This window comes from Coffea eugenioides, chromosome 6, assembly GCF_003713205.1.
Source record: "Coffea eugenioides isolate CCC68of chromosome 6, Ceug_1.0, whole genome shotgun sequence".
Lineage (NCBI taxonomy): Eukaryota > Viridiplantae > Streptophyta > Magnoliopsida > Gentianales > Rubiaceae > Coffea > Coffea eugenioides.
The window spans coordinates 21,762,470-21,780,662 of record NC_040040.1 but is presented as its reverse complement, the minus strand read 5'-3'; the positions used below and the strand labels follow the sequence as shown (position 1 = coordinate 21,780,662).

Sequence of the window (18,193 nt, the reverse complement as noted above, 5' to 3'; positions counted from 1 at the left end):
AGAAGGAAGGTGAATCCACTGTTGAACCTAGGGTGCATTCACATCAAGTCAAACTTGAGTGTTGCTTTACTCGAACTTGAATTCGATCTTTTTATGGAATACTTGAATTCAAATTCGAACTCGAACTTGAATAAACATTCAAGGTGAAAGTTCGAGCTCAATCGATAGAAAGGTAGCTAACAATGAAAGTAGTAGCAACTTAAATGTAAAAATTAATTAATTTCTTTAGAATAGTGGAAAAGATTGTACATAGTAGGAAATGATACTAATAGAACGGAACGTTTACTAGTGAAACGCTACGTCGTAGAAAGAGTGTTTTTAATCTAACGGATGAAGTAGTAAATGTTACAATATTACCGTTTAGATTATAATATGCCAATATAATTTACTTGAAAGGTAAACTTAGGTAGCAAATGATAGGTTCTCCTTATTAGCTACACTAAGCCATCATTATATTTGAGAACATATTCATTCAAACTACAAAGCATTAAATAGATACCATATATATATATATATATCACATAACTTCAATACCAATTATTTACACACAAAAAAAAAAGATTAAAGCCACAAAATGCACAAAAAGGAATATATACCTTGGAACAAAGTTACAAACTTGTTGGAAGTAAATTTGTAAAGCCTAAGCCATCAACTCTACATCACTCACCATTTTGAAAGTTCACATCATTCTGGTATCCTTCAAACTCAAATCAAGCTACCAATTAACAAGGCGTCTTTTCTGGCAAATCTATTATATGATTGATTCAATCCACCAAAATGTACTTGCATATGAGTATCATCTTTCTTGACATTAACTATGATTCTTCGTGGAATATAAGTGTTTCACGCCTCTCTAGAATACATAAGCTTTTGAATGTTAGTATTTTAGATTCATAAAGGATGCCATATTCTTCATCTATAGTTGCAACCGTAGCTGAGTGGAGAGGTTCATGGCAATTTTATTCAAAAACTATATGGTAGAAAGCACCTGGCCTGGATTGATTTTCACCAAAGATGTCAATTACAACACAACTATATTGATCCGCCCACTAATAAGTGGATTTGGATATGTAATAAGTTTTGAATGGGTCTAAATAGACACCCGTTTAAACCGATTTAATTGGTGCACAGCAAGTTGACTTGATATACTCATTTTTATCCATTTAAAAATAATTATACATTTAAACTCAATTTTTAGTAGGTGTTAAGTAGATATATTTCAATTTCCAACCAATCTAATAAAAATAAAATCTCGTTATTTCTTGTCAAGTAACATGCAAAAAATAAATAAAATTTGAAATGAGTCACAGATGGGTAATTGGGTATATCCATACCCATTTCTAGATGGGTATAAATGGGTAATTATAAATGGGTTGATTTATTTTGACTCATTTACTAAATGGGTATAAATGGATTAACCAAATTATATCCATTAGCCCATTATAACCCACCCAATTTTGACCCAATTGTTGTAGATGTTGAACATTAGATATATACAATTTTTTGCAAGTTTATACGTCATATGTTTATCTAGAACAATTGTTTGACTCGTAATTGTCTGCCTAAATCTATCGTGGATGATGTCATGTGAGTAGGTATGGTATCAGAGCTGGGTTGAAACGGGGCACGATTGAAACAGGGCTGCCCTGTTGCCAAACATCCCCCTCACCCCTACCTCACTTCCCCACAGGTGTCTGCGAGTGATAATTTGCCCAGAACTTTAACATCAAAAGAACTTCACACTTCAGAAATCAAGAAAACAAATATCAATCTCAAGTTCTATTAGTATAAATTTGGTAGGAAACCAATAAGCTAGTTCATAGATCTCCTTAATTTTCCTGTTTGGATTGATATTTTTAAGAGTTTTAGTAGAAAAAATATATTGTAGGAATTTGATATATGTGAGGTAAAAAAATAATTGAAAAATATATTAACAAAAAACGTAAAAAAATTTTTGCAAAAAAATCACAATTTAAACAAGGGAATGGGCAATGGGTGTTTAATATTTTAAATAAAATTAGAAATTAATACAACTGATAATTAATTCAATATTGTGTGTGTATGTCTATATATACACATATTATATATATATATATATATATATATTATTTAGATATATGAAATAAGGGATGGAGCAAGGATGAGGTGGGTTCCTCCCTTGTTCTAAGCCCCATTTAAAGATGGGGAGAAAAATCATCCCGCCTGCCCCATTCCGTCCATTACCATCCTTTTAGAGTGCGCATCCATTCTTATCGCGATCTCTATATGTAAAGGACACGCTAACCCGAAAGAAAAAGAAGCCAATGCATTCAAAAGTCCAACAAATCATGAATGGCATGACAATTAACATAATATTTAGCTACTAATTTTTTTACTCAATTGCAAAGTTTCAAAGTCTAAAATATGATGAACATGCTACTTTTTTTCTGTTTTTGAGCTACACATAGTACGTCAACAGATCATATTGTACTACATTTTTCACATTTACTTGTATAAAGTATGACAAAATGTGAAAAAAAGTATATTAATTAAGTATCTCATAAAAAAAGTCGATACCTAATATTAGTGTAAATCAAAGTCTCCTTGTATTCGTACAAACTAACTAGCATTTTTCATCTGAATAATCAATTGTAATATTTTAATGAAAAAAAATGAAGAATAAAACCCCGAGATACGCATAGCCTATACATATACATACATACATACAATATTTTTAAAAAAGGAAAAATTGTACAAATCATCCCTTACATATTAACGATGTGAAAATTTAGTCCCTGAGAACGAAAACGAGTATTTTTAGTCTATTACAAACAAAAAATGATCAATTTTGATCCCTGCTAACTTTTCCGTTTGAATTCTTGACAGAACCAGTCATGGGAACCACCAATAAGGGCAAATCACGTGACCAACTTTTGAGGGACAAAAAGGGCAAATCACTCAGATCTTGACCAAAATGTAGAGGACCAGGTGCTTTCTTCCTTCAATCCCCTTCAAATCCCTAAATTTCGTTGAAGTTGCCATGGGAGAACCACCAATATTTGGCTGCTGTATACCAGCCACAGTGAAGACTTCGTGGACAACTAAGAACCTAGGAAAGAAATTCTATGGATGTGCCTATTATGAAGTAAGTCTTTGCTTCAGAATATTTTGTTTTCCTTTTTTGGAGAATCTGAGCTCCTAAGAGACAATAAGTGTTCTCCATGACCAGCATAATAATGGTGGAGGCGGCTGTAGGTACTTCAAGTGGCATGAAACAAGCAGCAGTGAGAGGTACGATAAACTGGTGAGGCACACACAGAGGTTAACAAAGAAGGTGAAAGATTTGGAGACTGATGTGGAGAAAAGAAAACACAAAGAGCACAGAATGAATCTGATGCTATTCATGGTCATTGTTACTATAATCTATCAATGGCTTTGGAAAGAGTAATTTGGCATTGGTTGCATATGTTTGTCTGGGTTGTGAATTAGGGGCCTCTAGCATAGTAGTTATTAGGTAATCTATGAAGATAATGCAAGGGATTTAGATAATTGTTAGTTGTATGGTTATGAATGTATTGTTAAAGTAGCATTGGAATATAATGCTTTGTTTAGCAATCTGCAAATTACTTCAGAGTTTGCAATGTTGCATGTGTTGTCCAAATTGATCATGAATTCATTGGAAATCTAAGCATGAACATTAAAAAAGAAGCAATAGATATTTAGATGAGAATAGAAATAACTTTTCGGATCAATGCCATTGTTGTAACAAAAAGTGAACCAGCAAAACAGGTCACATAATTACCCAACAATTACTTCCCATTTGTCCATGTTTTTCATAAAGTACAAGTCAAAAGTTGAACAAATTCTGTTGAGATCAATCCTAGTTAAAAGATACTAATTGTTCCCAAAAACCAAAAAGTGAATGACACAAAAGGACATGAGAGCTCTGATTATGCAGCAGTAGCTTTCTTTGTAGCAGAATCATTCAAGCTTTCTTTACAGCAGTAGTGGTCTTTATTGTACTAGCAGCTTTTGCATTCTTATGTCTCTGAACATAAAAAAAAAGAAAAATCAACAATGAGAAAAAGACCACCAGATACAATAAAAAATGTGAAGTTTAATGGTTAGACAACAAATAGAGCATACAGCCAAACCATGTGGCTCATAAGGGGCCCTTCTATAAAGAGCAGCCAGTGTAGAGTCATAATTACTTCGAGCGTGTCCAAATTTTCGACATACCCCACATATGTACTTCACTTTCTCACCCTAACCATGATAAAGAAGAAAGGAAAAAGCAACTAACATTAGTTAATAACCCAATAAATCTACAAATTGAATTGGTACAAAAAGAAAGAGTGTTAACTAGAGAGGGGCCAGTCTCGGCTCTGGGTGGTTGAGTAGATGGCTGACTACTTGCTGGTTCACATGGTATTTGATTAATGAGATCAAGCAGAACTTCATCAATCAAGCAGGCACTTGTTCCAACCATTGGTTCAGTTGTAAAACAAGGATGTGTGTCTATACCAACAATAGAATGTTGAGGCTGGTATACACTTTCTTCTTGTTGTGGCTGAAGCTCTTCATTTCGTGGAACACTTGCTATCTCATGTTGACCACATGTTGTTATATGTGGACCACGTGCTGCCTCATTTGTGTTTGCAGTATCTCTTTGTTGTGTAGCTTTCTGCTCATGTGGATTAAAAGTGACATGATGTGTACTTGCTGCTGCTCTTCTATTGTCATTTGCTGCACTTGCATTTTCTAGACACTTTCTACTGTTGTGGCCTAATTTTTTGCACTTTCTGCATTTATACTCCATCAATCCAGCTCTAGACAGCTTTTTAAGTTGCCCTCAACTACTTGTTAAAGTTGGGGGCTCATCAAGCTCTTTTTTTCAAACTTTCTTTGGCCTACCTGGAAGCTTGATATGCTCGGGAGGTAGTACAGGCTCCTTTTTCAGATCTTTCCATCGGTGCTCACCATTAAGAGGATACATGATAGGCTCATATGCCCTAATATATGCCTCCTTGAAGTAACATTCATGCACAAAACTCTCTGGAGGTTCCTTTGTCAATGCAATAGCACTCATTGCATGGGAGCAAGGAATGCCATTAAGTACCCACCTTCTACAACTCCATGTCCTACTAGCCAAATTAACAGAGTATCTATCCCCATACATGCACCTCACCTCATAAAACTAGTCACCCGAGGGTGTAGCTATACAACCACTTGCTGCATTTTTAACTTTTTCAAGTTTCCTTAAAATTTTTGGGCACTCACTTCCACTATACTTTTTCATTCACTCCCTCTTGGTCTCCATTCTAGCCATTAAATATAGCCTAATAGTTTCTAACATGCCAAGTATGGGCCTCTCTCGTGATTTTAAAATGCTAGAATTAAAACTCTTGCAGAGGTTGTTTAACAAGATGTCACACTTAGGAGAAGTGCTGAAGTATGCTCTAACCCAATGTTGAGGTGTTATATTATCAACTAACCATTTAAAGGCCCCTTCATCTAATTCCCTTAAAGCCTCTATCAATGCAACAAAAAGATTCTTGTAGGGTGCTCTTGCAAGCGACCAAATTCTATCCTTCAGCGCCAATCCACTATGCTGTTTCTTGAATTATTATACATGTGTCGTACACACATTCTATACTCCATATCTGGAAGAATCTTGTATAAAGTTTGGATCAGCCCCTTCAAAAATAAAACATAAAAAATACATTAAAAGACAGCTTTGCATTAAAAATGGACAAGATATATAGCCACATAAAAATTAGCTTAGTGGTTCACCTTCTGCTTATTAGTCATAAAGGTCCATTTGTCCAGATCCTTTATGTCAAGGTCAGTCACCAATTTAGTTACAAACCACTTCCAAGTAAGCTTGTTTTCAACTTCAACCACAGTAAATGCAATAGGATATAACTGATCATTTGGGTCGATTCCCACTGTTGCAAGTAAAATACCTTTATGGGGGCCTCTTAAATGATAACCATCTAATCCAATAATAGGCCTACAACCAGCTAGAAAACCTTTCTTGCATGCTGAAAGACACATATATAATCTCTCAAACCTATCCTGTCCCTCATCATCTTCAGTTATAGTCATGAACACATTTGATCTGGGGTTTGCCCTTTTGACCTCTCTACAGTAGTTTCACAGCTTATTATATTGAGATGCATAATCTCCTTCAATCAGCTTCTTTGCCTTTTTCTTTACCCTATATGCTTGCCATCTAGAGATGTTAACATTCATGTCATTTTTTATCTTATTTTTCAGATTACTTACCTTCATATTAGGAATAAGGGAGACCTCCTTTTGGTATCTCTCAACTAGAAATGTAGAGTTTGCAAGTCCATGATCGAAAGTTCTCCCACATGTGTGTTCAAGTCCATGTAGAGTTTGCAAGTCCATGTAGAGCTTTTGACTTGAAATGTCATTTTGTTAGGCATAATTGCAGTGAAAACTTTCCAACTGCAGTCATTGCAATATGCTATAACTCTCCTGGCATCATTTTTGCTGAACTTTATTTTTCTTCCATGAGCCACCCCATGGCTCTTATATGCCTTGCTGAACAGCTTTTTTGAAGTAAATGTCTGACCAACCTCAAATTTGGGGTCTTGCATGTCCGTATTAGGATTGAACCTTGGATACTTGACCCTCTTCCTTGGCTGCATTGTCTCTTCTTCTGAATCACATGCACTGTCAAAATCTTCTGATTCAGTAGCATCTTCATCAAATTCAGCTCCCACCTTTTCAGGTTGACTGCTTGTTCCCTTAGTAGATTCACTGTTCCTCGCAATTTCGTCCCACTCAGCTTTTCTTTCTCTGATTTGTTGCACTATGTGCTCCTCATCACTAAATTGATTATCACTATCAATAAACCCATCATCTCCACTCGATTCCTCCTTATTTTCAACACATGTGTTCTTGTTGCTTCTCTTCTTTGTCCCTTGCTTCCTAGTTGCTGCTTTGGTTGGTGTTCTTTTATTTGCTGTTTTGGTTGGTGCTATTTTATTTGCTGTTTTTGTTGGTGTTTTTTTACTTTCCACTGTCACCTTCGTTGTTTTTTCCTTTCTTGAATTGCCAGATGAAGCTATATTCTCCCCTCCTAATTCAGCTACACTTTCATGATCACATGTCTCTTTCTTCAGGACAACGCAAGTTCTCTAGATCTGGACTGCTGCATTCTTGTGCCTAGCAGCTCCAAAATTAGTAGTATCTCTATCAACAACTTCACTTTCATCTTGAGCTTGACTAACTGGAATATTTGTCAACACTATTTCTTCTACACTAGAAGACCCTTGCTGGTTTTTTGCAACGTCATCCGTACTTCCCTTATATGGATCAGGTTCACAACCACTAATGGAGTACAGCTTAATGTGCACAACAAATACATTAACCATCCCATATTTTACTTGATTTCTAGCCAAATCTTGAGCAATATCTTCACACATAACATAAATTAACACATCTTCCATCGTCGTCCCCGACCTTAAGTAATAGTAACTTGCAGTAAACTCAGGAAAACCTAACTTTTCTGCTATCCTACCTGAAGCACAAATTGACCACATTTCTGGATTACAGTAGTCAACCATCTTGACTTGTCCCCCCAACATAATCTTTGGTTGGCAAATCAGTGAATTCACCTCCGTAGTGGACCCTAATTGAAAATAGATTACTATTACCTGCCAACCATTTAGCCGACAATCATCAACCAACAAATACAGAAAAGGACCCAACACAGAAGGACACCCCACAAATTTTTCCAAAATCGACAACACACATGAGGGACCACAACTACTAGCATGTATAAAAATCATTTCAGCAACCCTAATAAACATATAATAACACTTCTTACATGCGCTAATCACGATTATTATTACTTTATTCACTGTATTAAAACATATTTTTCAATCAATTGACAAACATCGTATTCTAGGGTTTAGAGATACTTACCATAATCCGGGATTTGATGGTCGTCCTCTACACTCATTATCAAGTATATCGTCTTCGATCACTAATTTGCTTCATCACCTTTTTGTTTGCTACTGGATTTGTGATTGGGTTTGGTTTCAATTGAAAGGATTTGGGTTACTTTGATCCCTCACTTTTTTTATTTCTAATCCGTGCTTTGATAGGAAGAAAGCACCTGGTCCTCTACATTTTGGTCATGATCTGAGTGATTTACCCTTTTTATCCCTCAAAAGTTGGTCACGTAATGTTCCCATGATTGAGTCCGTCAAGAATTCAAACGAAAAAGTTAGCAGGGACCAAAATTGATCATTTTTTGTTTGTAATAGACTAAAAATGCTCGTTTTCGTTCTCAGGGTCTAAATTTTCACATCGTTAATATGTGAGAGACGATTTGTGCAATTTTCCCTTAAAAAAACCACGGTTGAAAGTTGAGGCAAATTTCCAGCCATGGATGGTTCCATTGAGGAGAGAATGGAGATGTTATTGGCCATTTCTCGTAGGTTTCGCCATCGCTGGCGCCATTATTAGGTTTGTAATAAACCTTCTGGCCTCTCCGCTACTAGCATTATTTCTTGCGCTAGGAGTGCATTGCAATCCTTCAACCTTGAATTCATTATTAGTGCCTGATTATGATGCGTTTTATAAGGTCTTGTTTGCCAATTTTGATTTTTCTTTTTAATTTTGGAATATCATGGCCAATATGTTTATTAATTTGCTTGGATTTCTATTCTGATTGACGAATGCTGCTTAGAAAATTCATCTACTTGCCTTGTGGGATTTTGGGAAATTATGTTACACATTGTGGCCTTCATGATAATTAAGCGTGTGTGTGGGTTTGTAGCTTTTTAATCGTCTGCTTGTGACTGGATTCGATTTTGATTTTAGCTACTGTTATTAGGCTGCTATGGAACTGTATATCTTTAGTTCTTTGCTTACAGACTATGGTACAATTATTATCATGATTGATTTTTAAGTCCAATTGAATCTGATCTGGAGACTGAAGAAGTTCTTTGAAAAATTTTGACCTGAAAGAGGAGTGGCTTTCAGTGAGAGTGCTTGGCTGTTTGAAGATGATATTTCATGAATTGTGTTTGCTTATAGAGAGTTTGGAGTATTTTCCATTTTATTGTGCTGGTCAATAGATGAAGGTTGAAGTTAAAATTCGCTACGAAATTAAAAGCACTGACTTTAGACACCTGCATTTGATGATTCCTAAAAACTTTCTATATGCATTGATTGACAACGTTAGTCCTGTTTCATTTCTTGGGTCAAGTAAATTTGAACAATTTTCCAGACTACTTTAGGGGTTTGGCTTGGTCTTTTAGTACATTATGCTCAAAATCTCTCTTGCATAGTCTTTTCTAGTTCGTTTATGAGATGGGTTGTGATTAGTACCTCCATTTGCTACAAAAAGAAAAATTAAAAGAAAAGTAATTCTTCACATTGGCAAATTGTGTTGTTAGATTATTTTTTAAAGAACGTGCTTAAATTAGCTGGAAAATTTAAAAAAAAAACCGTTCAACATATATAGTAAGTAATTTTGTCTTTCATACTCAACTCACTGCACGGAAAAAAGGAAAAAATCCAATGCCACCGTGACAATCAGTACTTTCACCTAAATGGAAGATGCATGCTTTGACTAACTTGACACTTGTGCATTGCAAAGCCTATAGAAGCTAAAAGAAATTCTGGGAAGTTCAGTGAATAGCCAATGCCTATGTAAGAAACATGTTCGGTTTCATTCCTGAAGTCCGTTCTTAAGAACCAGACAGAAAGGGAAGAAAGGTTCAGATGTATGGACTTGGCAACTGGTATGTTCGGCTATCTAATTTAAGGGTCCTTTTATGTTTTATGGTTATTTCTTTTATGCAATTTAGCATCTTGTTTTCCATTTCTTGCCCTTCTTGTTAATCACTGGAAACACCCTGTTCTTTTCTTTTTTTTGACACAATTAGTGTCCTTCCTGATGAACTTCTTTGCCAAATTTTGTCATTCCTCCCCATAAAAGAATTCTACTCCAGATATTAACCTCGAATTTGATGACCCTTCAGATGAATTTGATCCTATTTAATTTGAAAATTCTCATCTGAAGTTCTCTAGATTTATTGATTTTAGTATTAACCTGATACGGCAGCGTAACGGAGCTCCTATAAGAAAATTTGAACTCACAATCTTTCCACCATTGCTATGTGACTGGTTTCAGTTGCAAATTGACTCCTTGATATCTTCTGTACTGTTGTGTAATGTTCAAGAACTTGAAATTCTTCTGTATGAAAATGATGTTGAAGGATCAAATTTTTTGGGAATATTTACATGCAAAACACTAGTTGTTCTGAAAATGGATAGACGAGTTGTTTTGGATATATCCAATTCGGTTGCTTTACCAAATCTGAAATTGCTGCACTTGGAACGTTTTTCAATGGTAGGCAAAGATTCTCTTGATATGCTTATTCAGGGTTGCCCTTTGCTTGAAGAGCTACATTTAGATATAGTGGAATCTCCGACCAATCTGAGTCATGAATTAGCTATCTTGGGAATATTTAGATATAAAACACTAGTTTCTTTGAGATTAAGCTGGAAAATTAGTCTGTATTTATGCAACTCAGCTATTTTACCAAATCTGAAGGTGTTGAACTTGACAGATTTTTCATTGGTATCTAAAGATTCCTTTCAGAGACTTATTCAAGGGTGCCCTTTGCTTGAAGAACTATACTTATATGGCTTCGATTGCTCGAACCATGCAAATGATGTGCTTCATATTTCTAGTCGTTCACTTAAAAAGCTTTTGTTGTATTGTTATCTGAGAGATGGATACACTATTGTTATGGAGTTGACTAGTCTCCAGCGGTTATTCTACCAAGCTAAGGGTGAGCATAAGGTCTTAATAAATTCCCCAAACCTTCAGGTTCTAGACTATGTTAGTGATGCTGTTACAGTAAACTTTACGAAGAGCCCAACGTATGCTACTAGAGCTAGATTAGTAGTTCAGTCAAGCTACGACGATCAAACTGAAATCAGCTCCTTACATGTTCAAGCAGCTTATCAGCTTATAAGTTCTATGCAGAGTGTGAAATGGCTTTCTTTATCTGATTGCACGTTAGAGGTATCTTCTTTTCCATTACCTTGGCTTTTTGGCGACTTCTAAAGCCTTTTTTCCTAGGTTCATTTTAATGGGATCTTTATCTTTCAAAGAAGTGATTTTTTTTAATTATGCTCTTATTTTGCATGAAGGCACTTTGTTATTCCCCACATCCATTACCTACTTTCATGAATTTGACCAATTTGCGTCTTGGATTCAATGAGTGCTCACTTGGTCCTGGTGCTTACCATATCTACTGGTGGAATGTGTTGCCAAGATTGCTTAAAAATGCCCCTAATCTTGAGGTTCTTGTCTTAGATAAAGTGAGTTGCAGTGAACCTCCATGTTATACTACTCATCATAGTAGTTTTTCTTGTACTTAATCTTTTTAAAAATGAATAGGTGTTTTGGAACAACGTGGAACAAGACAAGGAGTTTCAGAGTCTTCTGCCAGTAGCTTTTCCAGTATCCTTCGTTGAACATCTCAAGGAAATGGAGATCAAAGCATTCTCAATGCTTCAACACAATAGCCTTTTGGTTGAGTACTTTTTGCAGAAACGAAGATCTTTAAGAAAAATGGCTCTTGGTGCATTGATGTTGCCTTCAGACCGCAACAGAATATCATTTAACAAATGCTCGGTGGACTGTCAGATTGTATTCCAACAATTGTATCATTACCCTGAACCTGAATTTGAATAATTCAAATAGCAAGGATGATCTCTTCGAATTAGGATTTTGTTTTGTTTGCATTTTTTTTTCCAATTGGTGCATTTCTTCTGTTGCAAAAGAGCGAGGGAGAGTGTTTAGGATGGAAAGAGTTCTAAAAGGTCCACTAGACCAATCATTTGTTGTCGTTCAACTTGTACTGTGACTTATGCTTACTGGGGTATGCTATGATCTTGTCTGGTGGAACCGATTTTTTAGAGAAATGATTCTTGACTTGCTGCTATAATTCTAGACCTTTTCTTGGCAAACAATTACTCAGTTATTCATCAGTCTCGTAAGTAAATCCTAAAGAAGGTATATGGCTGGTGCAATTATGATTATGTACTTTGATTGGCTTGATGCTAAGTGATACTCTTTCAAGTGAATTTACTAGTACATTAGTGCCAAGTGCAGATCACCTTTGTAAAAGAGAGCCGAAAAAATAATTCCTTTGCGCTGTATGACACTCTCGACTGTTAAACATTTTCCTTCTAACTGCAAATTTTACACAATAAATGTCATGGGATTAAGGATTTCCTCGAGCTAAATGGTGTGGCCTTCCGTTACACTCTGGGAAAACATAGTTATGACACTGCAATTGAAAACCATCAGGTTTCCTATGAAACATGTGATAGCTGATTTTAGCTACGACAGGAGGGCTTCAAATCCTTAGTCGTAGAAGTTTTCGGTCCCAAGTCAGTTGTCCAAATAAGACACTGTCACGTGGATTACACTAACTCAACTCACACGTGAAATCAAAAGAATTGTCATGAGACACTGTCATGTGGATTTCACTAACTCAACTCACACGTGAAATCAAAAGAATTGTCATGTGACGTGATTAGTAAATTTCACCTGAAAAGGTCTTTTATATCTTCGACTAGATTGTGATCGAATATCCGCTACTGAATATTGCGATCGAATATTCGCGATCGAGAATTTGAAGCTTGTTAGGAGAATTCAATTGAATTGATTATAACGTCTTATTATAGGAGTAAAATTGTAGTCGAAGGCTCATATCTTCACACACACTGATTGGTCCAAAATCCAAATACTGCATTGTAAACTGATTGATAAAGCACTTTGAATGAAATTGCTAGTTACTTACGTAGATGTAATTAGTGGTATACTCACATAATTTATTGAAGCTCTATTTGTTGGGATCTGAAGAAATGAATAGATAAATCAAGAGAAAACATGATAAGAGGAGGCAAATCCAAATTTGACAATATTTGTAGCACCAAATTACACCGCGATATTTGTAGCACATGAGCCTTTTCAAGTTGGAGCACTTACTTTTTCCTTTTCTCTGGTCCAACACGGATATAGGACATTAGCAATTGCAGGCTTTAATTGTTTAAGAGGGTATAAACGCTAAGGCGGCAAAAAGTAGACATCAGAATGAAAAATGTAGACAATAAAACTCTAAACGTATACAATGAGTATTGTTCATCCATGAGTCCCTCAACTTTTGTGGGGTATTTTTTATTATGTAATATGTAATATAGGCCTCAGAAAATTTAAATGGTAGCATCACGTTGATGTTCTATCTCCTACAATTTTTATACGCACTAGGGGCATGGACAGTTACCAGTAACAACTTTCCTTTCTGAATGGTGTAACATTTTTTGAACAGGGTATAAATCTCCACGAACTATTTGTAAAACTTTACAATATAGTCACGATTATTATGCATGGGGCCCCCATGAACAGTAACAGAATATCATAGCATCTATTATAAGGATATACAAGCAGTTCATTTAAAATTATAAAATGCTCAAAAAAATGTTACACGATAATTGATCTGACAACCGCCCCTACCCTGCATACTCTTTTTTTGCTGATCATTGTCCAACAGAGTTCATTTAGAATTACAAATGCTCAAAAATATTACACGACGACTGATCTGACAAATGTCCCTGCACCACATACTCATTTTTTTTTTGGTGAAAGAAAATAAAAACCAATAGAAAGCAAATGTACACTGTTTACATGAAAATAGAGTAGTATTAGGTTTTTTTTGGTAATCAGCAGACGGTGCATTGCATGGCAATTGCGGGCTCTATTGGGTAAAATGCAAAGAATTGACAAATATAGTGACAAGAATTGGCTTCAAATCGTGATAGAAATCACTTTCCTTTAGGCTTTATTTGTCCGATCTAAAGTGCAATAACCTTGGACAAATATCCTTTAGGATAAGATGAAGTTTGTTTGTCTTAAACTCTTGCACAAAGTAAGACAAACCCTTTGTGAACTAAGGAGTGCTTTGAGAGAGTACACAGTAGAAGGAAAGTGATTTTCTGCAGCAAACCACTCTCTACTAGACCTCTTTATATAGAAAGACTGTTTGGGAAACAAAAGAACTCATTAAACACTTGTATGAATAGATTCAAAGTATTGTGTACACATTCATGCACTTTAATTCATGCATCTCATGATCATTAGATCAAAACATGAATCTATTCTTTCATTCAATAATTCCCATATACATGAATACATTCATAAATGAATGTACATTTTAGAAACATTCACAATACTATACATGTACCAAAAATTAATGAATATACATTAATTACATGTATGTACATCATACAAATTTTGAAAAGTTTCCAACAATCCCCCGCCATTTTCAAAATTTAGAAAATGAATTTCTAAAAGGTCACCAAGTAATCTGACACTCATATGCATAAATAATGGTGTCTTTCGATTGAACCACTATCTTAGTGAAGGTTATTTGAAATCAATCCTTCAAGATGGTAGACAAGCTTTGAACCACTTGGACATTGGACCAACCTCATAAACACATCACACACTGAGCAATGCACAACCATAAGTTCTTCAACGATATATATTTACGGCCTTGTATCACTATCCTTTCATGAATGTTTACAAAGTAAAGTTCTTAACTTTGTGGTTTGCCGAAAACCAACATTCATATAGGCGACATCTTAGTGCCCCCGCCATAGATAGCACTTTTAAGATTCGTTAAGAGTCCAATGACTCATCCTTACATTTGCACTGGCGAGAATAACATGCACTATTCAACATTGGGATGTCTAAACTTCACATAGTGCACCAACCACTAGAATGGTGTACTTTCACTCATTGAATTCAAGACTAGATGTTGTATCTAGTATTGAATTGAGGTTCCACCATTAGTGATCAAGAATTTTGGACTTTAAACCCATCACCCTTGATGTCTTTGACACCAAATTTCTTGATAATCCTTTTGTCAAAGGATCACTCAAATTTTCATTTGATCTCACAAAGTCAATAGATATGACTCCATTTGTGATCAAATCTTTGACATAACTATGTCTTAAACCGATATGTCTTGACTTCCCATTATACACTTGACTATATGCTTTAGCAAGTGTAGCTGCACTATCACAATGGATTGAGATAGGCGACAAAGGTGTTGGCCACAATGGTATATCACAAAGTAAATTACGTAGCCATTCAGCTTCTTTACAGGCCGAAGCAAGTGCTACAAACTCTGCTGCCATTGTTGAATCGGTGATACAAGTCTGTTTCTTAGAACCCCAAGAAATTGCACCTCCACCAAGCATAAAGATCCAACCACTTGTCGACGAGTGATCATCTTTATTGGTGATCCAACTAGCATCTGAAAATCCTTCTAAAACTGAAGGATAACCGGTATAACATATACCATAGTCCTTAGTGGCCTTTAAATACTTTAAAATTCTGGTTACACCTTGCCAATGTAACCTACTAGGGTTGCTTGTATATCTGCTCAATATACCAACTGCATATGCAATATCAGGTATAGTACAAGTCATTGCATACATTAAGCACCCTATAACCTTGGCATATTCCATTTGAGATTTTGGATCCCCCTCATTTTTCACAAAATTTATTTTGGGATCCAATGGTGTTGAGGTTGGAATACAATCACTTTGATTGAATTTAGGGTAAAAAATAAAAAAGCCCCCTGTGGTAAACCTAATACACAGAAAAGCCCCCCATGGTTTCAAAATATACAACACGACCCCTCATGCTTTGAATTAAATTGTAAAGGTGATGGAATCCGTTAAATTTAACGAAAATGGACAAAATGACCAAAATGCCCTGATATAATTAAGCAAAAGACAGTTCAAAAAAATCATTTGTTTTATTCTCTAAATAGAGAGAATTGAGGGTTAAGGGGTAGAATAGGTATATTTGATAAAAATTAGGTATAAAATTTTTTTTTTAGGTTCCAATAAGTCATTTCCGTTAAATTTAACGGATTCCGTCACCTTGACAATTTAGTTCAAAGCATGAGGTGTCGTGTTGTATATTTTAAAATCATAGGGGGCTTTTCTGTGTATTAGGCTTACCACATGGGGCTTTTTTGTTTTTTACCCTTGAATTTATTAAGAATCTTTTCAATATAATGTGTTTGAGACAACATTATATTGTTATCATGTTTGAAGATTCTCATACCAAGAATGACATCTGTCTCACCCATGTCTTTCATGTCAAATTTGCTTGAAAACAAAGTTTTTGTGACTTTAACTTGTTCCAAGTCAGTCCCAAAAATCAACATGTCATCAACATATAAACAAATTATGACACCTTTGCCATCATCAAACTTGCTATAAATACATTTATCAGATTCATTTATTTTGAATCCACTAGCAAGAATAACTTGATCAAATTTCTGATGCCATTGCTTCGGTGCTTGTTTTAGTCCATATAAAGACTTTACAAGTTTACACACCTTATGCTCTTGACCAAGTATCACAAATCCTTCGGGTTGCTCCATATATACTTCTTCATCCAAATCACCATTCAAGAATGCTGTTTTAATATCCATTTGGTGAATGACTAGATTTTGGATAGAAGCTATAGCAAGTAGCACTCTAATTGTAGCAATTCTAGCTACTGGTGAATATGTGTCAAAATAGTCCACACCATACTTTTGTGTGAACCCTTTGGCAACCAACCTAGCCTTGAACTTATCAATAGTTCCGTCGATCTTCATTTTCTTCTTGAAGATCCACTTACAACCAATTGGTTTTGAACCAGGTGGTAAGTCTACTAATTTCCAGGTTTTATTTCCCATGATTGAGTCCATCTCATCATTAATAGCTTCCTTCCAAAAGGGAGCATCTTGTGAGTTCATTGCTTCTTCATAGGTCTTGGGATCAGCCTCAATATTGAAACAATATGAGATTTGGTTGCTCACTGTATCTCTAGTTCCTTCAACTAGATACATATAAAAGTCCGAACCGAAGTCCTTTGACTTTCTAGCTCTTTTGCTCCTTCTCAATTCAATGGTTTCATTTTCACCATCTTTTATCAATTCACTTGATTTTGGAATAACATCTTTTATAGAGGTGAATCTATTCTCTTCAAAAATAGCATCTTTAGATTCAATTATGGTATTAACCGAAATTGAATCATTAGGTTCAATTACCATGAACCTATATGCTTTGCTATTTTGTGCATATCCTAAGAATATACACTCCACACCTCTTTCTCCCAATTTTCTTTTTTGAGGTTCTGGGAGTTTTACAACAGCTCTACAACAAACTTTCAAATAGTTTAGGTTGGGCTTCCTTTTATTCCAAAATTCATAAGGGGTTATAGAACTCCTTTTATTAGGAACTCTATTTAAGATATGACAAGCCGTTAACAAGGCTTCACCCCAAAATCCTTGACTTAGTCCAGATTTTGACAAAAGTGCATTAACCATTTCTGTCAATACACGATTTTTCCTTTCGGCTACACCATTTTGTTGTGGTGTGTAAGGAGCAGTCACCTCATGTTTTATCCCAACAGACTCAAAATACGTAATATCATAATATTCCCCACCTTTATCTGTCCTTAGACATTTGATAAAGGATTCACAATGAAGTTCAACTTCTGATTTGTATGTCTTAAATTTTTGCAAAGCTTCACCTTTGGAGTGTAACAAGAAAACATGACAGTATCTACTATAATCATCAATAAAAGTCACAAAGTACTTTTTACCACCCAAAGTAGGAGTACCATGCAAATCACATACATCACTATGAATAAGATCCAAGATTTTAGATGATCTTTCAACTTTAGGAAACGAATTTCTTGTGATTTTCGTTAGTATGCATGTTTTGCATTTTCCTTCAATCTTATCACAATATGGCAGCAAATCAAGTCTCATCATTTCATGCATTCTTTTGTAATTAACATGGCCAATCCTATTATGCCACAATTCAAAAGAAGACTCAACTAAATACGCAGAAATAATATCACTCTTATTATCTCTAATAGCAAGTATATTCAACTTAAATATCCCATTGCAAAGATAACCCTTGCCCACAAACGTACCACCTTTAGACAAAATAAATTTGTCAGACTCAAACACAAGTCTAAAGCCAAATTTATTTAACAGCCCAGCCGACACCAAGTTCTTCCTAATTTCCGGTACATAAAACACATTTGTCAAGGTTACAACATTTCCGGAAG

At 35.4% G+C, this 18,193-nt stretch overlaps 1 protein-coding gene across 1 annotated transcript; it reads left to right on the top strand.

The window, feature by feature from the left end:
* The first annotated feature begins 9,747 nt into the window (after positions 1 to 9,747).
* LOC113773846 (F-box/FBD/LRR-repeat protein At5g22700-like) lies at positions 9,748 to 11,734 on the top strand. Its single transcript, XM_027318450.1, has 4 exons — positions 9,748 to 9,767; positions 10,072 to 11,059; positions 11,188 to 11,340; positions 11,438 to 11,734. The coding sequence occupies exons 1-4, from the start codon at positions 9,748 to 9,750 to the stop codon at positions 11,732 to 11,734; spliced, it is 1,458 nt and encodes a 485-aa protein (XP_027174251.1).
* The last annotated feature ends 6,459 nt before the right edge of the window (positions 11,735 to 18,193 follow it).

Bases quoted from the DNA above. Each gene is read 5' to 3' on its own strand.
- LOC113773846 (XM_027318450.1), top strand. From the start codon at position 9,748: ATGTATGGACTTGGCAACTG. The intron at 9,768-10,071 runs GTATGTTCGGCT...TATTGATTTTAG, and splicing joins ATGTATGGACTTGGCAACTG to TATTAACCTGATACGGCAGC. The intron at 11,341-11,437 runs GTTCTTGTCTTA...AAAAATGAATAG, and splicing joins AAAATGCCCCTAATCTTGAG to GTGTTTTGGAACAACGTGGA.